We start from the raw sequence: 22,824 nt of genomic DNA on the forward strand, positions 1-22,824 counted from the left end.
CTTTTATTTCAGTAGGGGTTATAGGACTGTTTAAATCATTTATCTGATCCTGATTTAACTTGGGTATTTGGTATCTGTCTAGAAAATTGTCCATTTCATCTAGATTTTCCAGTATTGTTGAGTATAGGTTTTTGTAATAGGATGTGATGATTTTTTTTTTTTTTGTATTTCCTCCGTTTTATGTTTCTATGTCTTCCTTTTCATTTCTGATTTTGTTAAATTAAATACTGACTCTTGTGCCCTCTGGTTATTCTGGCTAAGGGTTTATATATCTTCTTGATTTTCTCAAACACCCAGCTCCTAGTTTGGTTGATTCTTTGTAAAGTTCTTTTTTCTTTATACTTGGTTGATTTCAGCCCTGAGTTTATTTTCAGCCATCTGCTTGTATGGGGTGATTGGCTTCTTTTTGTTCTAGAGCTTTCAGATGTGCTGTCAAGTTGCTGGTGTATAGTCTCTCCAGTTTTGTTTTGGAGGCACTCAGAACTATGAATTTTCCTCTAACACTGCTTTCATTGTGTACCATAAGTTTGGGTATGTTGTGGCTTCATTTTCATTAAATTCTAAAAAGTCTTTAATTTCTTTCTGTATTTCTTTCTTGACCAAGTTATCATTTAGTAGAGTGTTGTTCAGCTTCCATGTATATGTGGGCTTTCTATTGTTTTTGATGTTATTGAAGATCAACCTTAATCTGTGATGATCTGATAGGATGCATGGGATTATTTCAAACTTCTTGCATCTGTTCAATCTTATATCTTGTATCTGTTTTGTGACCAATTATATGGTCTATTTTGGAGAAGGTACCATGAGGTGATGAGACAAAGAAAAATTCTTTTGTTTTAGTGTAAAATGTTTGATGCATATCTGTTAAATCCATTTGATTCATAACTTCTGTTAGTTTCACTGTGTCTCTGTTTAGTTTCTGTTTCCATGATCTGTCCATTGATGAGAGTAGGGTGTTGAAGTCTCCCACTATAATTGTGTGAGGTGCAATGTGTTCTTTGAGTTTTAGTAAAGTTTCTTTTATAAATGTGGGTGCCCTCGCATTTGGAGCATAGGTGTTCAAAATTGAGAGTTCTTCTTGGTAGATTTTTTCTTTGATGAATATGAAGTGTCCTTCCTTGGGTTTTTTTTTTTTTTGATGACTTTTGGTTGAAAGTCAATTTTATGTGATATTAGAATGGCTACTCCATATTGTTTCTTGGGACCATTTGCTTGGAAAATTTTCCGAGCCTTTTACATTGAGGTAGTATCTTTCCTTGTCACTGAAGTGGGTTTCTTGTATGCAGCAAAATGTTGGGTCCTGTTTATGTATTCAGTCTGTTAGTCTATGTATTTTCATTGGGGAATTGAGTTCATTAATGTCAAGGGATATCAAGGAATAGTGATTGTTGTTTCCTGTTATTGTTGTTGTTGTTGTTGGAATTGTGTTTATGTGGTGGCTATCTTCCTTTTGTTTTGTTAAAGGAAGATTATTTTCTTGCCTTTTCTAGGGTGTAGTTTCCTCCTGGTGTTGGAGTTTTCCTTTTATTATCCTTTGAATGGCTGGATTTCTGTAAAGACATTGTGTAAATTTGCTTTTGTTATGGAATATCTTGGTTTCTTCAACAATGGTAACTGAGAGTTTTACTGGGTATAGTAGCTTTGTTCTCTTAGGGTCTCTGTGACATCTGCCCAGGATCTTCTGGCTTTACAGTATCTGGTGAGAAGTCTGGTATAATTCTGATAGGTCTGCCTTTATATGTTACTTGACCTTTTTCCCTTACTGCTTTTAACATTCTTTTTTTTTGTTTTGTGTATTTGGTGTTTTTGATTATGTGACAGGAGGAATTTCTTTTCTGGTCCAATCTATTTTAAGTTCCGTAGGCTTCTTGTATATCCATGGGTATCTCTTTTTGTTGGTTATGTCAGTTTTCTTCTATTATTTTGTTTAAGATATTTACTGGCCCTTTAATTTGGGAATCTTCATTCTCTTCTATTATCCTTAGGTTTGGCCTTCTCATTGTGTCCTGGATTTCCTGGATGTTTTGAGTTAGGAGCTTTTTGCATTTTGCATTTTCTTTGACTGTTGTGTCAATGTTTTCTATGGTATCTTCTGCACCTGAGAGTCTCTCTTCTATCTCTTGAATTCTGTTGGTGATGCTTACATCTATGACTCCTGATCTCTTTCCTAGGTTTTCTATGTGCAGAGTTTCCCTTTGTGATTTCTTTATTGTTCCTACTTCCATTTTTAGATCCTGGATGGTTTTGTTCAATTCCTTCACCTGTTTGGTTGTGTTTTCCTGTAATTCATTAAGGGATGTGTGAGTCTCCTCTTTAAGTTCTTTACCTGTTTACCTGTATTCTTCCATATTTCTTCAAGGGAGTCATTTATGTTTTTCTCAAAGTCCTCTGTCAGCATCATGAGATGTGATTTTAAGTCCAAATCTTGCTTTTCTGGTGTATTGTTGTATCCATGACTTTTTGTGGTAGGAGTACTGGTTTCTGATGATGCCAAGTAGCCTTGGTTTCTGTTGGTAAGGTTGTTCTGTTGGTAAGGCCTTTTGCCATCTGGTTAACTCTGGTGTTAGTTGGTCTTGCTGTCTCTGGCTGGGGCTTGTCATTCCTGTGGGCCTCTAAGCCTGTGTCAGTACTCCTAGGAGACCAGCACTCTTCTGCCAGGACCTGTATATAGCAGGCTGTGCAATAGTCACAGCTCCTGGGTGCAGATGGTGACTGGACGGATCCTGACCCAGCTCCTTCATGATTTCTGTGCCCTGTGTGTGCTCCTAGCTGGTCCTGCTCTGGACAGTTATTGGAAAGAAAGTGAAAAGCTCACCTCCAAACCCAGGAGTGAGAGTGCTCCTGGGAGACCAGCTCTCTCTTGGCAGGACCCTTGTGTAGAGAGGGCTCTGGAGATCCCCTGCTCCCGATTGCAGATCCCAAGGCCTTTTCATAATTAAAGTGTTGAGGCAATCAGGGATGCAAAGCCCATATCTAAATACTATAAATGCAATGTAAAGGGAGGCATTAGCCAACATCAAATTAAATGAAGAGAAACTTAAAGCAATTCTCCTAAAATCAGCAACAAGATAAGGCTGACCATTCTCTCCCTATCTATTCAATACAGTACTTGACGTTCTAGCTAGCACAATAAGACAATCAAAGGAGATCAAGGGGGATACAAACTGGAAACAAAGAAATCAAATTATATGTTTTGGCAGATGAAATAATAGTGACGGCCAAAATTTTATCAGAAAACTCCTAAACTGATAATTACCTTCAGCAAAGTGGCTAGATACAAAATTAACTAAAAAACAACCAGTACCCTCTTTTATAGAAATGATAAGTAAGCCGAGAAAGAAATTAGAGAAACAACACTCTTCACAAAAGCCACAAATAATATAAAATATTTTGGTGTAACTCTAACCAAGCAAGTGAAAGACCTGTAGGACAAGAACTTCAAATCTCTGAAGAAAGAAACTGATGAAGGTATCAGAAGATAGAAAGATCTCCTATTTTCATGGATTGGTAGGATTAATAGTAAAAATGGCCACCTACAATCTACAGTTTCAATGTTGACCCTGACAGAAAAATTCTTAACTTCATATGGAAAATAAAAAAACTCAGGATAGTGAAAACTGTCCTGTAAAATAAAAGATCTTCTGGAGGTATCACCATCTCTGATCTCATGATGTACTACAGTGCAATAGTAATAAAAAACCCCACATAGTATTGGCATAAAAACAAACAGGTTGATCAATGGAATCAAATGAAAGACACTGAAATAAACCCACATACCTATGGAAACTTGATTTTTGAGAAAGAAAGTAAAACCATACAATAGGAAAAAAGAAAACATCTTCAACAAATGGCACTGGTTTAACTATATGTCTGCATGTAGAAGAATGCAAATGGGTCCATATTTATTATCCTGCACAAAACTCAAGATCATGTGGGTTAAAGACCTCAACGTAAAACCAGATACAGTAAATCCAACATAGAAGGTGGGGAATAGACTTGAGCACATTGACACTGGGGGCAACTTCTTGTACAGAACACCAATAACTCAGGCAGTAAGATCAACAATTGACAAATGGGACCTCATTAAATTGAAAGGCTCTGTAAGGTAAAGAGCACTGCCAACAGTACAAAATGGCCGCCTACAGAATGGAAAAGATCTTTACCAATCTTATATCTGACAGAGGGCTAATATCCAAAATATATAAGGAACTCAAAGAATTAAACACTGACAAACCAAATAACCTAATTAAAAATGTCCTTAGTCATCAGGGAAATGCAAATTAAAATGATTCTGAGGTTCCCACACCCTCCATAATGTAATGTCTAAGATCAAAATCTCAAGTGAGGGCACATGCTGGCAAGGATGTGGAGCAATGGATAACACTCTTCCATTGCTGATGGAGTAAAAACTTGTACAACCACTTGGGAAATCAGTCTGGTGGTTTCTCAGGAAATTAGGAATAGGTCTACCTCAAAACTCAGGCATACCACTTCTTGGCATATACCCAAAAGATGATCCACCCTACCAGAAGGACACTTGTCTAACTGTGTTCACAGCAGCTTTAATTCAAAATACTCAAAAACTGGAAACAACCTAGATGCCCCTCAACTGAAGAAATGTGGTTCATTTACATAATAGAGCATTACTCAGCTATTAAAAACAAGGACATCATGAAATTTACATGCAAATGGAAGGAACTGGAAAATATCATTAATAGTGGGATAACCCAGGCCCAGAAAGACAGGCATGGTATGTAGTCACTTATAAGTGGATATTAGCCATAAACTATAGCATAACCATTCTACAATCCACAGACCCAAAGAATCTAAGTAAGAATGACGGTCCAAGGGAGGACACTTGAATCTCATACAGAAGGGGAAACAAAATAGACACTGGAAATAGATGAAGAGAGGGAAATGGGTGGGGGAGGGGACAAGGAGGGGTATGGGCTTGGTGAGCAGGTATGGGGAGAGTTGGGGAAGGAGGGGAGGGCTGTGAGAGAGAGGAAAATTGGTGGTGGGGGCATCTCTAGGACAAGCTGTGGGAGGCTCCTCAGAGAATGGGGGGTGACCCTAGATGAGACTCCTAGCAATGGGGGAAATGGAGCCTGAAGTGGCCACCCTCTTGTAGCTGGGCAGGACTTCTAGTTGCAGAGAGAGGGACACCAATCCACCCATAAAACCTTAGATCTAAAATGTGCCCTACCTACAAGATGTGCAGAAATAAAGATGGAGCAGAGATTGAGGGAATCGCTAACCAATGACTGGCCCAACTTGAGACCAAGCCCATGGGAGAAAGCCAACCCATGACACTATTAATGATACTCTGCTATGCTTGCAGACAGGAGCCTAGCATAACTGTCTTCTGGGGGTCTTTCTCTAGCAGTTGATGGAAACAGATGCAGAGAACCATAGTCAAACACTAGGTGGAGCTTGGGGAGTCTTGTGGAAGAGTTGGAGGAAGAACTGTGGGAGCAGGAGGGGTCAAGGACACCACAAGACCTAGCGAGTCATCTACCCGGGACCCATGGGAGTTTGAAGATACTGAACCACCAACCCAATAGTATGCAGGGGCCAGGTCTTGGTCCTCTACACATGAGTGGCAGATGTGCAGCCTTGGTCTTCATGTTGGTCCAATTAAACTGTGTGTGTGTGTGTGTGTGGGGGGGGGGGGCAATCTCTGACTTGGATCTTGTTGCCTGCCTTTGGATCCGTTTACCCTGGGCTGCCTTATCTGGCCTTGAGGATGCACATAGTCCTGATGAGACTTGAAGTGCCAGGGTAGGTTGGTACAGGGTCGGGTAGGAGATGGGGTCCCTTTCTCTGTGAAGAGGGAAGGGTAATGGGAAAAGAGGGTAGAACTTGGAGGTAGGGGAATCTGTGATTGGGATGTAAAGTGAATAATTAAATAAAGGGAGGGGTCTTGCAGTTTTGCTGCACTGTATTTGATTTTCTCCTTTGTTTCTTTTAGTTTTTCATACATTTTCAAGCTCTTATTTAAGTTTGTACACATTTAGAGTTGTCAAATTATGCCAGTAATACATTTTCTCTGTGACAAATTCTTGAGAAAAGAGAATTATTTTGGTACATATTTTAGAAAGTTTCATATTTGCTAGGTCCATTATAAAGCAGAACACTATGTGCAAGGGCGAGGTTGAGGAAAACTGTCTACCTCATTGTAGCCAGAAGGGAAGAGGAGACAATAAGGGGCCAGGGCAAGACATAGCCTTCCGTGAAGTGCTGTCAGAGACCCACCTCCTCTAGCCAATGATCCACTCACCCAACATACAGTCCACAGACCCACGACTTCCTCATATAAGAAACCATCCATCAGGCCGGAGGCATTAAGATCAAAAAATGTATGGAAACACTCTCAAGTACACACTGAGGAGTGTACTTTGCTCATCTCCCAGGTATTACTCAAACATGGTTACAATTAACAACTGGGCTGGGAAGATGGCTATGCAGATAGGAAATACTTGCTATTCAGTGTGGGGGGGACCCAAGTTCTTTACCTACTCTAGGTCTCTATTAATCCCTTCTCAGACTGTCAGGAGAGTAGGGTCTGGGAATAGCAGCAGCTTAAATGAAAGCCAGTTGGTAGAGGGCTGGGAACCCTTCCCACCTAGGCTACAGGGAGCACACAACTGAAAAATCCTGTGCCATACAGACTCAGAGAAAGAGGGTGCACTGCACATGACCTATAAAGGGTAATGATGAGCCCTTTCCCAGCTCACTCCAATTCTTGGGAATGGCTTTTTCTTTCCTTAATAAACTTTTTATTTATATTATTCTGTGATCTGGTACAACTCTTGGTCTTGGGACTTAAAAACCTGGCAACATCAGTGGGTATTTTACAAACTCTGACTCACACCTGTAACAAGATGTAAAGCCAGGAAAGATTTTTTTTCCATTCTGCAGGCTGACTCTATACAAATGTTTCCTCTGTGGTGTAGATATTTTTAAGTTCATCCAACCTCTTCTGCCAGTTTCCATTATATTAGCTCCTGGAGTTGTTTTCAGAAAGTTCTTGCTTATGCCTATGCACTGAAGTTTCTTCCTATGATAGAGTCAGGGACTGAAGTGGTACACTAAGGTCTTTGATACTGGATGGATAGATTTTTATATAGAATTAGCAACATGGGTCTAGTGTCTCTCCTTGACATTTAGGTATCCAGTTTTTCTTCTACCATTTGTTGAAGAAGCCATCTTTCTCTAATGCATGTTTCCTTCTTGGAAATGAGCTATCTGTAGTTGTGTGGGTTTAATTCAGGTTCTAATACGATCCTAATCAGGTTCTTTGATCCTAATACGATGATTCACAGATTTGTTTTTTGTTCTTGTAACCCTGGCTCTAGAGTGTGACCGCAAGTCAGGCATTATTACATCACTAGTATGATCTTTTTATTCATTTGCTTTGAATATTCTCAGCTTTACTGCTTCCATGTTCCATAAGAAATTACTGCTTTTTCTATGTCTATTTTATATTCTGCTGCTTCAGGTTTAGCAATTTTAAGTTTTAACAATTTTAAGACTCTTTAGTGTCTCTTACAAACAGGATTATATTATATGCAAACAGTTACTTTGACTTCTCTTTTGTATCTTTCCTTTTTCCTAATCTGCTAACCCTTCAAGCACTGTATGGAACAGAGGGGAGAAAGGATAAACTCATCTCATTTCTAATTCCGGGAAAATTTTAAAGTTTGGCTTTCGCTTATAATAATTTTGGCTACTGGTCTGTCACACTTATCCTTTTTTATACTGATGTCTGTTCCTCTTAGTCCAACTTTCTTTAGGACTTTCATCCTGTAGCAATACTGTACATTGTCAAAGGTCCTTCCCGCATCAATCTGATTGATTGATATGTTGTTCGGGCCAGTTTTATGTCAAGCTAAATTCATTTTGGAAGAGGCAACCTCAATTGAAAAAATTCCCCAATCAGACTGACCAGTTCACCTGAGAGGTGCCACCCTTGGGCAGGTGGTCCTGGATGCTATACGAAAGCAGGCTGAGCAAGCCATGGTGAGCAAGGCAGTAAGCAGCATTCCTCTGCGGCCTCTGTTTCAGCTTCTGCCTCCAAGCTCCTGCCATAAGATTCTGCCCTGACGCTGCCCCCTTTCTCCTTATCTTTTCAATATTGTACTTGAGGTACTAGCTCGGGCAATTAGACAACATAAGGAGGTCAAAGGGATACAAATTGGAAAGGAAGAAGTCAAACTATCATTATTTGCAGATGATATGATAGTCTACCTAAGTGACCCAAAAAACTACACTAGAGAACTCCTACAGCTGATAAACAACTTCAGCAAAGTGGCTGGCTATAAAATCAACTCAAGCGCATCAGTTGCCTTCCTATACTCAAAGGATAAGCAGACTGAGAAAGAAATTAGGGAAATGACACCCTTCACAATAGCCACAAACAGTATAAAGTACCTTGGGGTGACTCTTACCAAAGATGTGGAAGATCTGTATGACAAGAACTTCAAGACTCTGAAGAAGGAAATGAAAGAAGACCTCAAAAAATGGAAAAACCTCCCATGCTCATGGATCGGCAGGATTAATATAGTTAAAATGGCCATTTTGCCAAAAGCAATATACAGATTCAATGCAATACCCATCAAAATCCCAACTCAATTCTTCACAGAGTTAGAAAGAGCAATTCTCAAATTCATCTGGAATAACAAAAAACCCAGGATAGCTAAAACTATTCTCAACAACAAAAGAAGTTCTGGGGGAATCAGTATCCCTGATCTCAAGCAACACTACAGAGCAATAGTGTTGAAAACTGCATGGTATTGGTACAGTGACAGGCAGGCAGATCAATGGAACAGGATTGATGAACCCACACACTTATGACCACTTGATCCTCGAAAAAGGGGCTGAAAACATCCAATGGAAAAAAGATAACCTTTTCAATAAATGGTGCTGGTTCAACTGGAGGTCAGCATGCAGAAGAATGTGAATTGATCCATCCTTGTCTCCTTGTACTAACCTCAACTCCAAATGGATCAAGGACCTCCACATAAAGCCCGACACTCTGAAGCTAAAAGAAAAGAAACTGGGGAAGACCCTTGAGGATATCGGTACAGGGGGAAAGTTCCTGAACAGAACACCAATAGCATATGCTCTAAGATCAAGAATTGACAAATGGGATCTCATAAAATTACAAAGTTTCTGTAAGGCAAAGGACACCATCAAAAGGACAAATTGGCAACCAACAAATTGGGAAAAGATCTTCACCAACCCTACATCAGATAGAGGGCTAATATCCAATATATACAAAGAACTCATGAAGTTAGATCCCAGAAAACCAAATAACCCTACTAAAAATGGGGTACAGAGTTAAACAAAGAATTTTCACCTGAAGAACTTCGGATGGTGGAGAAGCATCTTAAAAAATGCAAATCAAAACAACCCTGAGATTTCACCTTACACCAGTCAGAATGGCTAAGATTAAAAATTCAGGAAACAGCAGGTGTTGGCGAGGATGTGTAGAAAGAGGAACACTCTTCCACTGCTGGTGGGGTTGAAAATTGGTACAACCACTCTGGAAATCAGTCTGGCGGTTCCTCAGAAAACTGGGCACCTCACTTCCGGAAGATCCTGTCATACCACTCCTGGGCATATACCCAGAGGATTCCCCAGCATGTAATAAGGATACATGCTCCACTATGTTCATAGCAGCCCTATTTATAATAGCCAGAAGCTGGAAAGAACCCAGGTATCCCTCAACAGAAGAATGGATGCAAAAAATGTGGTATATATACACAATGGAGTTCTATTCAGCCATTAGAAACAATGAATTCATGAAATTCTTAGGCAAATGGATGGAGCTGGAGAACATCATACTAAGTGAGGTAACCCAGTCTCAAAAGAAGAATCATGTTATGCACTCACTAATAAGTAGATATTAGCCTGGAAAACTGGAATACCCAAAACATAATCCACACATCAAATGAGGTACAAGAAGAAGGGAGGAGTGGCCCCTTGTTCTGGAAAGACTCTGTGTAGTAGTATAAGGCAAAACCAGAACAGGGAAGTGGGAAGGGGTGGGTGAGAGAACAGGGGGAGGTAAGGGGCTTATGGGTCTTTTGGGGAGTGGAGGGCCAGAAAAGGGGAAATCATTTGAAATGTAAATAAAAAAATATATCGAATTAAAAAAATATTAGGCTCTCAGTAGGAAGTTAACCTAAAAAAAAAAAAAAAAAAAAAAAAAGATTCTGCCCTGACTTCTCTCAATAACATGCTACGACTTCTGAGATGAAATAAACCCATTTTTCACATGCTTTTGGTCATGGTGTTTTAGCACAGCAGCAGAAACCCTAAGACATGTCTTGTAATTTTATCATCTCTGGAAGGAAGCCCAAACACAGTAAATGATCTTATTGCTGAGTAGCTGGAATTCAGCCAGCACATATTTAATTGAGAAGTTCTCTAACTGTGTTTCTATCAGGAGAGTGGCCTATAATCATATTTGTCTTTGTATTCTGATCTGATTTTTAACATGGGTAATATTAATTTTATAAAATGAGTTTGGTAGCAAGTTTTCCTCTCTGTTTTATGGAGCAGTTTGAGGAGCACTGGCTGTACTTCTATAAAGGCACGGAAGAATCTGAATTCTGGGCCAGGCCGCCTTTAGTTTGGAGATTTACTTTAGCTGTGTGAGCTGGTTTCTGTGACTCCTCTTAGGTACAGATGGTGCAGATGGCTTGTCTCTTTTTATGCTTTCTCTTCTTTAACTTAGAAAAGCATGTTGCAAATTTTCAGAGATGCTCCCTCTCCTTCAGCTGCAAGCACTGGGCACTGGACGCAGAGCACTCCAGTTGTGGTGACACTTCCTCTGAGAGGGTCTCTGCTCAGCTTCTCAGATTAGATGCTTCCCAACTCAGAGTCCCTGGAAAGAGCTAGAAGTCCTTATTTGGGTGTTCCCTTCCACCTTATGTCCCCATTCCTGCAGGTTACACATTGCTTTTTTCACTTTGTATCTTTGAAACATCGTTTATTGTGTATTAGATACTGTAACTGCAGTGTGACCCAGCTTCTGAATTTTACTTTAAACCACCAAATCCTGTTCCCATTTCCAGTTTGACCAGGCATGTCTGGTATTTTCTTTGAATAGCAGTGCTGTTTGGCCTGGTTTTCGATGAGTAATTGTGTAGTGTTATACTATCTTTAAGAAAGATCATATTTATTTTAGGATTCACATGCATTTAGTAAATTAATGTTTCTTTAATTAAAACAAACCAGTGCAGACATTCATTTTCAATAGCACAAGTTAGTGGGTTCATGTCTGGAGAAAACAGCACATTTTTTTAACCTAATATTAACTGAGCATTTACTATGAGCTTGGTATTGCTAATACAAAACTCATTAAGCTCAACCAACTCTACTGGGCAAGTTCCACCACTGATCCTGCTTAACTGACAAGAAAACTGAAGTGCTGATAAATGCACAGACTTGGCCTAAGGGTCTGCAGTCAAAACACAACAGAACCAGAATCTGGATGCCTGTAATTAGGCCCCAAGGCCCACACTCCATTACCAACACACCCTCCTTGTGTATATGCATTAAGAACAGGCGGCCTTAAAGTCCATCTGTTTCTACATTGCCTTTGGATTGGTGGGGCTTCCTCAAGCCCCCATGTTATCAGAAGACAAGCTCTCAAATAAATGCAGCACCTGCATCAGCCTGACAGGAATAAGAAAAATGGAGATTTAAAGACTGACATCATGTAGGTGAGATAAAAAAGTTACAACTCTCAAATAACGGCCATGAATTTGCTGGTGGAGACTAGGCTATAAAGACGTTAAGAGACTAGTTGATAAATATTAGACAACCTTGTGTTTGAGCATGCCTGCCTCTTTCATCCCTTCTCATTCAGTGGTATTAAAGAAATTAAATATTGCTAAAAAAAAAATCCAAATATTGGCTTAGAGGGAAACATGTTTGAGAAAATGGGGCAAGAAGGTCTGTGAGCAGTTTTGGGTACAATGTACTAGACCTCTAGCTTGTATTAAAATCTATAACAGATGTCACCAGAATTCAGTTCACAGGGTATTTTATCCATTTACATGAGAAAAACTAGGTGTCTGAGTCAGAAGACAGCTAAAGAATTGGCATGGTGATTCACAATGCTTTGTTCTATGTCCAATGAGTGATTAATTTTGAACAACATCTTATGACTGAACATCCCACTCGAACAATTTCATTTATTAGACATTATAACACATGTTTTGTCAGTAGCAAGACATTGATGTACACCCGACACCATCGGCAACTAACTGAACTTAGGGTAAAGAAGAAATGAAATGGATTTCAGTGAGTTCCGACAAAGTGGGTACTTCCAGTGTTTAATGTGATAGTTATTAATTTTTAAAATTGTTCTTGCCACTGAGAACTCAAGTTAAAAATATAAATTGCTATAACTTAAAGGTTAAAGTGAATCTTTATAATTAAGAATACTATGGAAAATAAATTTGGAAGGTTAGCATTTAAAGATAATTGAAACAGAAAATGGCCTATATATAAATATTCAGATCAGTATGGCTATAAGAATTTAATTTTATTGCCTGTTGGTGTCTAAAGGATTTAGCTACAGAACAAAGGAGCAGTGAATGCTCTGGCAATTCTATTTTGAGTCACGGCTGCCCCAGGCAGACACAGAGTAAGGGGGAGGCCTCTTAGTGCCTTAGTCACCTTAAAGACCGAGAGGACTCATGCATTTTGCTCCTTTAGAAAAACCACGGGCTCAGATTAGGAAATCTGACATGTCTACAGGGTCAGAAGTCAGGAATCTGTATAAGGTCTTCCAACTTTTCAATGTTACCTGAAGTGCTTGTAGAATGCTCAATTAGGTTTGCCATCAAGATAGCTACAAATGATAATGGATAGAAAAATGTGAATGACCTGGAAAAAACAAAAACAAAACAAAACAAAACAAAAACCAACCAAACAACAACAATGAAAACTAAAAACAACCCTCAGCAGATTTCATACCAACAGTGTGCAGGTGATGATTTTTTTCTTTTCTTTTCTTTTCTTTTCTTTTCTTTCCTTTCCTTTTCTTTTCTTTCCTTTTCTTTTCTTGTATTCTCCTTTTTCTTTTTAGCTATTTTCTATTCAGCTTGTTTATAATTATCACTCATCCAACCCTTATCCCACCAAATCCCTTCTAACTCCTCAACACTAGGTAGGAAAGAAGGACCATTAAAGGGAAAAGGAGGCACAGATCTCTTTAGATGACTTCCGGCTGATTAGAGGCATCCTGGGGTAAGTCCAATCTTCATTATTGGCATACCCAGCAATCCAGCAATAGCAAACCAGCAATCCAGCAAATACAAGAAAAGAAACCACCAGCAGCAGAAACCAGCACAAGCAGGGGCAGCCGCCCCCACACCCTCTCAGGCCTTCCCACTTATACCCTCTGAGAGTCCCCAGAATTAAATTCAAATTATGTGTGGCTGGCACAAATTACGCCCCTGCTAGTGCATGGAGCAAATCTTAATCGCCAGCTATGAAGCAGCCCCTTATTCCAGACCTGCGATAAAAACAAAAACATATACAACGTAAGTGGGTTTTTTAAAGAACCCAAAATTCTCACTACAGGTAGTGGTGCTTCGGGATGGCATCTTGGAAGGAAGGGATGTGCTCCGCTTCTCTGCTACTTGGGATAGAAACTGTCCTTAAAAGGCGCCTCAGCTTTGATTGAATGAGACTCAGTGGGAACACAGCATGTAACCTGCGTCATCATTGCTGCACTGGGAGGAGAATGAGCAAGTTCTCAGCACTGGTTGGAATTCTCCTGGACACTGCAGTCACCGAGCACATTACAAAGCCTATGTGATTTGGCTGCCAAACACTCATTATTTTACCAGGAGGCACATTAAGACTTGCCAGCATTCAAGTACTTACTGTGCACCATGTACTGACATGAACTAGGGCTAAAAGCTCAGTAAGGACATGCGCATGGTCTGATGGAGAAAGCAGGCAGGTAAACAGGACCACTAAATCAAAGGCAGGTGAGCAGCTGAGTGAAGGGCGGAGTGTGGCGGTCCCGAGGGCTGAGAGCACTATGACCGTGATCCCCCGGGCTTTACAGCCCTCAGCACTTAAAGTGGCCTTCTGCAGGGCTAACTGCACTCCACGCACTCTTCTGAAGCTCTGCTGTTAGACATGGAGGTCCCAACATCTTTGTGGTACATGTACTTTACATACTTCACATTATCTACTCTTATAGATGAGGAAATGAACATGAGATGTTTTAAGACTAGCAATGTTATTACTATAATTTTACTAAGTTTTGAGAATTTTATACATGAATACAGAATGTACACCACTAACTCTCTACATATTCCCAAGTGCTGAATCCCCCTCTGAAATCCGTGATAGTCTCTTCTTGAGTTCCCATTGTTACCTATATACATACATACATATTAAATTAGGATATATGCACAATTAAATATGAATTATGTATAAATTATGGAAATTACATATGAATATACACATCATCTACAGGGTCCATGTAGCGTTGATCATATGTGCACATATCCAAGGATGACCTATTGTAAGGTGCTGGGAGTTTGCCTGGGCTTATCCCACTGCTGCTGGGGTGGGTGTGGGCTGTAGGGAAGCATTGGGACACCACTATGGGGGTGAGGGTGAGGGTGGGGAAGCACAGTCTGAGACTGGGGAGGCTGGAGCTGACCTATGCAGTGGAGGCCAGGGCTGTGGGGGTTCTCAGAACCTTGGACATCCAGGTGCCACTAGGAGTCCTAGAAGAACTGAGAATGAAGGGTGGGCCCACGGGCCGGTCTAGCCTGGGGCTGGCAGTGGGGGGAGCGTATCTCTGGCTGGCCCCATGGTGACCATCCTTGGCTTGATGGTAGTGACAGGCTTGGTGGTGGTTGTGGTTGGAAGCATAGAGAGGCCTTCTACGGGGGATTAGGCCGAGACTCTGTAGGCAAAGGTCTTCTCCATGCTTCCCCACGCCTGATCTCCATGAAAAGAGGCAGTCCATGGTTCTCAGGTGTTTGTTGTCACGGCAGAAAGTGGATGTGTAAAACTTTTGCTTAGGGTGCTGGGTTCCTGGTTCTCCCTGATTACATGCCCTCCAGTGCCACACAAATGTGGTCTTTTGCATGAAGCCTGTAGCTTGCCAACTTTCTTTTCCTTTTACAGAATTGGTGGTCTCTCTCTCTCTCTCTCTCTCTCTCTCTCTCTCTCTAGTATGTTTCCTTCACAACTTTGGTGACATTGCATTTGAATAATATTCTTTTAGTTAGTGGATGTCAAGGGGCAAGGAGGAAAGATGTATATTTTATTCAGTTTTAAGAGCATCATGGTATGTAACAAAAGGTCTTATTCACAGAGAAGGCCCAGAATGAATATCTTGGGAATTAAATTTAATCCTCTTTTAGGGAACATTCATGTGATACTTACGATTTTACGCTTGATCATGAAGAGTGGGATTTTTGCATGAAGAGGTGTTGAAGACACTTCCTTATGGACTGTTGACAAATACAATCTTCTTTTGATGTTTCCTAAATCAGTAATTCTGGGAGGGGAACAGAAGAAAGAGAGAGAGAATATCCCATGAATTTAAAGTACATTTCTTTGGATAATCATCACAATGATATAATTTATCAAATAGGCTCTTTATAACATGGAGTTCGAACACAGAGCTGAAGAATTGTCATTTTCTTTCAAGAAGTAATAAAATTTCTTCCTTAAATTCAAAGTGCTCACAGGCCTGCATGTATAAATTCACTTAATATGCTAATTTATTTCTTCACTCTACACTAGATTTCCACAGTCCCCCAGCCTATGAAAAATTCAATTTGTATGAACTGGGAGCCGTTAGCCTTTAATAACCATGCTTGTTCCAGCCCCTTAAGCGCGTGTTACCTTGGGACATACTGTCACCTACTAAATAGGAAAACGTTATGGGTTTCTTTCCCTAAAAGCGCTCCTGTCATTTTCCATAGGCTTCTAGTCTGTGAAGAGACAGCCATGAAGCACCAAGTGTCGGTTTCACTTCCTAAGCACATGTCTTCCAACTAGAATTTTAATACACAAGTTTATTCCTCACTATTCAGGTCACCCCACAGTGATACCAAGGACACCACATCTGAGCATCTATAATGGATTTAGACCACAGCCATGATCACAGAGATTAGGTTTGCTTCAAGCTGATAGAGGCTCATCTTTATGTTCTGCTTCCTGTATGTCTCTAAGGTAACACGCCAGGCTGAAAATTCACAAACGATCCTGGGCTGCTGGACTGTCAAATTGATGATTTCTTAAAACCTTTTTTTCCCCCTTAAAATAGATGGCTACCCCCATGTTAGCAACTTCCCTGTGGATGTATTACACACCCACTCTTCAGTAATGATTAGTTCCTCAAGGTGACATTTCATTTAAGTAATTATTATTATTATTTATAGTGTAATTATTTTCAAAAACATGGGTGGATATCTGTGAGTTTGACGCTAACATGACCTTCATGCTGAGTCCAACCAAGACAGAACTACATAATGAGATCCCATTTCAAACAAAACAAAACCCAAAGCAAAGCAACAAACAAACAAACAAACAAGCAAACAAAAACCCAATATAGTCCATCCTATAGTAATTCCATGCCTCCGACTTCCTATCTCTGCTTTATTAATCTCATTAGTTCCTATAAAATACCTTTAATCTCATTATTACCTATAAAGTAGTCCCTATATCATGTGGAAAAATATCCAGCATTAAATAAAACATGAGATGGTTTTAGAGTACACTCTAGACACCCCGCCAAGGTCCATTCCTCCTGCACTAAAGGATAACATCATTTAACATAAAAAGGAGGAAAGCTTCCCAAGCTATCATCTGAGCTAAGGATTAAACTTCAACTGCATTAACTCGAGTGCTTCACATGGTCTTAGTCATCAATGTTGTAGTCTCTCCTTCACTTCAACTGTAGACAACTGACCTAATAAATATATTAGAACTTCCATATCATCCTTTTAAATTTTGTTTTTGTAAGTATTACCTCTTGTAGTAGTATAGAAACATATGTGTTTTAGAGATAAAAACACCATGTATGCATAAATACCTTACTAATGGTGTACAAAAGTGTGAAGATCAACCTCAGTGCAAACTAAAGATTCACTTAATATACAGAGGCATACTCTAGGTGAGGACATTTCTAGAGAGGCCCAACTGAGAGGGGAGCACTGCCTCTGAATGTGGGCTGAAGTTGGGGCTGAGGAAACCACAGGCCACGGTGGAGTCCAGCAGGGTTCTGGCAGCCTCTGCTTCTTGGCTTACCACGCTGCTGTGCCTTGCCTTCCCTGCCATGGTAGAGGGACATTTTGAAATCATTGACTTTCACATGATCCTCCCTCAAACAGTCTGTGTGTGCTATCCTGTCAGCAACAGGAAGAGAACAGATGTGAGAAGCAAGCATGATTAGATTAAATGTTACCATCAGGGAGGAGGTGGGGACCCCAAAGACTGCAAAGGAACACGAGCTAAAAAGAGAGGTGTCATGTTAGCCAAAACGTCATGTCACCCAGGTTAAAGGTCTGCTTTGATATGCGGGGAAGAAACCCTGAAATTGTCTACAGTTTGGATTAAGGATTGTAGTCCAAACAGCAGCATCCAGTGCCAACACTGGCATATGGGACAACACTAATATTCATGTATTTACTGATACATTCAATAACTGCTGAGCCAGGTGACATGCTAGAGGACACACCAGGGTCCCAAAGCTGAGAAGGACAAAGTCTCCAGTCTCTTGGACTTCTCTGAAAAAAAAATGAAAGTTGCCAAGAAATGGAATGAAGAAAATGAAAGGTTCTAAATTAGATAATGAGAAATCGTCTGCTTCAGAAGGCAGCAAGTGCACGGTTTAGACTGGGGAGGTACAGGAAGCAGATGGCTCGGGCCAGGGTCAGTTGCACGGCCATTGTGCCACAGTAAGGCATTTAGAAGCTGTTCAGAACATGGGGCGATTGTAGGGCCTACACTCTACCCGTCCTATAAATGGTCATAAAGTAGGTATGGGGTCATGCTTACTTTTTACTGTCATTATTTGATTTGGTGTGTGTGGAGTGTGTGCACATGAGTGCAGTGTGCACAGAGGCCAGAACAGGGCACTGGGTCTGCTGGGGCTTCAGTTAGAGACCATTGTGACCTGGCTGGCAATCAAACGCTGGTTCTCTGCTAGAGCAGCAAGCACTCTTAACCACTGATCCATCTCTGCAGCCTGTCTTGTTTCCGTATTAGGAAATTTGTACCATCAAAACATAAATTTCAGTATCTTCTGGTAACTGTGCACATTAATTTAATTACCCCTCCAAAGAAATTATAGCCATTACTCTAGACAGTTCCCTTGAGGTCGCAGAGACATCCTTGGCCGCTGGGGGGTTATGCCATCCCTGTTCTCAATCTTCTTACAGACTGCACTGTACAGAACAGGCTCTTTTGTGTTTGATTCTTTCATTTAATATGAAGATTGTACAATGCATCCTCATTAACCAGATAGCAATAAGTTGTTCAGATCGCTGAGTTCAGTTTGGCAATCAGATAGCTTATCTGTTTTCCTATGGCTGAGTATTTGAGTGGGTTCTAGTTTTGAGTTTTAATAGCTGGAGCCTTTTGGACATGCCTGCGGTGCCTTCTGGAGAGCAAGTACTCTTGTCTCCTGCTACATAACTAGCAGTGGGATCATTGATTCCCTAAGCTGACAGAAACATCTCTTCAAAGTTAGTGCAGGGTTTCCACATGCTCACCTTTTTGAGGTCACTAGAAAGTAACATTTCAGCCAGTGTAAATGGGAAACAGTTACTGTGATTTTATTTGCATTCCCTGTGACTAATGATATTGAACATTGTGTGTGTGTGTGTATACATGTATGTAGAGGCCAGAGGTCAACACTGGGTTTTTTCCTCATCTGTCTTTGGTCTATGAGGTAGAGTCTCTCATGGGATACAGGACACACTGACTACAGCGTGCGGGCTGACTGACAAACCTCATTGATCCTCACTGTCTGCTTCATCTGTGTTGGCATTACAAGTGCATACTACCTCAACTGGCTTTTTCTTTGGGCACTGGGGATCAAACTCAGGTCCTCAAGTTTCTGTGGCAAGCACTTTCCCTACTGAGCCATTTCTATAGCCCAACTCCTCTTTTATGCAATTATTAAAGTTCTCAAACATACACAGAATGATCTATATAATGTGTATATATATATGTAATATATAAATAATAATCAGACACACACAGAGACACACACAGAGACACACAGAGACACACATACACACACAGAGACACACATACACACACAGACACACACACATACACATAGAAACACATACACACAGAGATACACACACAGAGACACACACAGACACACTCAAAGACACACACACAGACATACAGAGGCACACATACATGCAGACACACACAGACACATAGACACACAGACACACACACACACAGACACACACACACAGACGCTGGGCATTAACCCAGGGTCTGGTGCCTGCTGCTAAGAAGGCACTCTTGGCACTCTGCCACACCCACCTCAGTCCCTTCCTTCCTACTTTCTTATTGGTAACTTTTAAAGTACAGTTTTGACTTTAAGATTGTCTGAAATATCACACGTGAAAACATATCCACCCTTTGCAGTTGTTTCTGTACCTGCTTTTGATCAGGACAACTTCTAACTTTTAGGAAATCCTGTCTGTCATTACATACTTTTATTTTCCACATAAAGAAGAAGAAGAAGAAGAAGAAGAAGAAGAAGAAGAAGAAGAAGAAGAAGAAGAAGAAGAAGAAGAAGAAGAAAGAAGAAGAAAGAAGAAGAAGAAGAAGAAGAAGAAGAAGAAGAAGAAGAAGAAGAAGAAGAAGAAGATGACCACCACCACCACCATCACCACCACCACCACCACCACCACCACCACCAAAAAACCCTTGTCTAGTATAAACTTGCAAGCACACCTTTCTGTTTCTTTTGAGAGCTTTCAAGGCTTACTATTTTGCATTTACTCTAAGAACTATCCCAAATCAATTTCTCTGTGTTGTATGTGATGTGGAAGTTATTTTCTTTCTTTGTGTTTTCAGTTGTTTCTTCACTTTTCTTTCCTCATGGAGATTCCATTATCCTGTATTGAAAATAAACCGACCATATTGCTCTACTCTGTTTTCTATTTCTGTCTTGAAATGCTTGAAGCTGGGTAAGTTTATTTTACAACAAGGTTTATGTATTTTTATTTTAAATGAGGTTTATTAGCTTACACTAATTATGGGGGCTCAAAGGCATGGAATCTGTATCAGCTCAGTTGTGGTAAGGGTACCGTGGTAGATGGTGGTGACATCACACTATCAGCAGGAAGACTGCATTTTGAGAGAGCAAGCCAGGGAACAGATGATGATTTGGACTCACTGAACAACTCACACTTGCAAAAACTCAAAGTCCCATGAACAAAACCTTAATCCTTTTGAAGGCATCACCTACAATAACTAAAATCCCCCCACAAGACCGCACCTCTTAAGTCCATATTATCCCTCAAAACACTAGGGTGGGGAATACAGGAAATGCAGGGGGGAAAGCACACTCACATGACACCGCACAAACACATATGTGGATCTGTTTTTGGACCATTCCATGATCAACAACTTTTTTCAGTGTTTGTTTTTTTCTAGTCCAATAACATACTACTTTGATTATTATAAATTAATTGTAAGTCTTTGGTTTTATTCCAGGCTTGTTTAATCTTTTCTTTGTTTATGTACCTGCTTTTGATTAGCACAACTTCTAACTTTTAGGAACTCCTGTCTGTCTAGTTATCAGATTTAGTGTAAGTTAATTGGTTATATTACACTGAATCTAAAGGTTGATTTTGGAAAAACAATATTGAGTTTTCCAATCTAGTCATTAGAAATACATACGATCAATTAGACCTTGTCTAATTTTTCTCATATTGTTTGAGGTTTGCATTTTTAACTTGTGTACGTTTTTTTTTTTTAAAAGGATTTTTGGGCACTTGGTACTTCTTGCACAATTGGAAATATCTGTAATTTTATATCATGGCCACTTGCTGCTGGTATATAGAGATCAATTGATTTTGGTTTGCAGGCCTTGCTGGTAGACATTGCTGCATTCATTTTTGTGATAAGCTGCTGTTCTGCATATCCCTAAGGATTTGCTACATGATCATGTCATCAGTGTGTAAAGATGCTTTGGTTCTGCCTTTTCACTCTTTAAGCTTTTATTTCATTTTGTTTAATTATTACATGGGTGTGAGAATTTCTAGAACTACAGTTATAAACTGGAATGAATGGTGCCAGAAGAGAAACACTGAGATCCCTATCATGTGCCACAGCCTGCCAACCATGTCCACCAAGCTGCTCATGCACTCCTCCCCACAGTCCTATGAAATGAGATTCAGAGCTCACTGCTTACCACTAGTGAGAGGCTCAGAGACACTGAAAACCTGATCAGGGTCTCACAGCTAGCATGCGTCAGAGCTCGGAGTTCTAAAGCCTAAAAAGGTAAGACAAGAGGAATAAGGCTAAACCATTTACAGGTAGATTTGACAATTTCAAAGAAGAGCAGTTGCTTGGTGTCTTATGTAGAGTTCCTATTGTTCTTATTAAACACCATGACCAAAAGCAATGCTGGAAGAAAAGGGTTTATTAGCTTACAGTTCCCTATCACTGTCCAACATGAAGGACAGCAGGGTAGGAACCTGGAAGCAGGATCTGAAACAGAGGCCATAGGAGAATGCTGTTTCTTATCTTGCTCCTCATGGCTTGCTCAGCCTGCCTTCTTATATATTCCAGGAACTATCTGCCCAGAGGTGGCACTACCCACACTGGGCTGGCCCACTCACCCACATCAGCCATTAATTAAGAAACTCATCCATAGGGCAATTATGTGAGGGCATTTTCTCAATTGAAAATTCCTCTTCCCAAATAACCCTAGCTTGTGTCTCGTGACATAAAACTAACCAGGACACTTGGATCTGTGCTTTTGAAAGTTTGAGTGCTTGTGAGAAGGAAGGCAGCAGGTGGGTACTCATTTCCCTTCACTATTATAAAGTTCTAGAAAACAAGAGAGACAAGGTCAAAGCTATTTGTAAATACTGCTGTCCTGACAAACACACTGTATTTACCACAGGAAAAATCCTAATGAAGTGCTTCTGTAGAGTGTGCTCCGATCTGACTAGAACCACTTATGGTAAACAAAGAACTTGTAGACTTTTTGAAAAATATAACTTAAGCATAAATAAATAAATTGTTCAAACAATGGTGAGAGATGCCCCGGGGTACTGTGCAGAGACTTCCTTTGTTAAATCTGAACAAATCACATTTAGAAAGGACTGGAAAGTTGTAGCAGTAACTAGATTTTTCTGTCTTAGCATTTATGTCCTTCAACCTATAAGTAAATATTGGCTGAAGTCTCTCACTCTTTGGAGTCTTTGGCACTCCAATCTTTTGGGCTCTTCTCATAATCCTAGCTGTGGTATGCACTCTTTCAGAAGCACACCCCCAAAAGTAGAATATGAGATAGGGAATCACTTGAGAAGTGATCCCATTAATCAGGACTAAGGGAATCAGGAGATTGAAAGCCAAGGAGGGAATCTCAGTGGAAGAGGGCATTGTCAGTGCTAACACTATTCTATCAGGGCCTCTGAGACAGGTAAGATGTATTATCAGTGCCAACGTTGTTCCATCATGGCCTCTGGAGACACATTCCTTAGACCCACAGAATGCACTTCTTTAAGACACCAAAGAAGGAGCACAAAGCCAGATTTTCTAGCCCCCAAAGTTGAA

At 40.3% G+C, this 22,824-nt stretch overlaps 1 protein-coding gene across 2 annotated transcripts in view; it reads right to left on the minus strand.

Moving 5' to 3' along the window:
* Positions 1-22,824, minus strand: part of Cfap20dc (CFAP20 domain containing) — a 263,394-nt gene that overhangs the window by 158,662 nt on the left and 81,908 nt on the right. For both annotated transcript variants that reach the window (XM_052190249.1, XM_052190250.1), the window contains one exon: positions 15,439-15,553. In XM_052190249.1, coding sequence (XP_052046209.1) covers positions 15,439-15,553 — 115 coding nt within the window. The remainder of the gene's footprint in view (positions 1-15,438; positions 15,554-22,824) is intronic.

The sequence above is a fragment of the Apodemus sylvaticus genome, chromosome 8, assembly GCF_947179515.1.
Source record: "Apodemus sylvaticus chromosome 8, mApoSyl1.1, whole genome shotgun sequence".
In the NCBI taxonomy this organism is placed as follows: Eukaryota; Metazoa; Chordata; class Mammalia; order Rodentia; family Muridae; genus Apodemus; species Apodemus sylvaticus.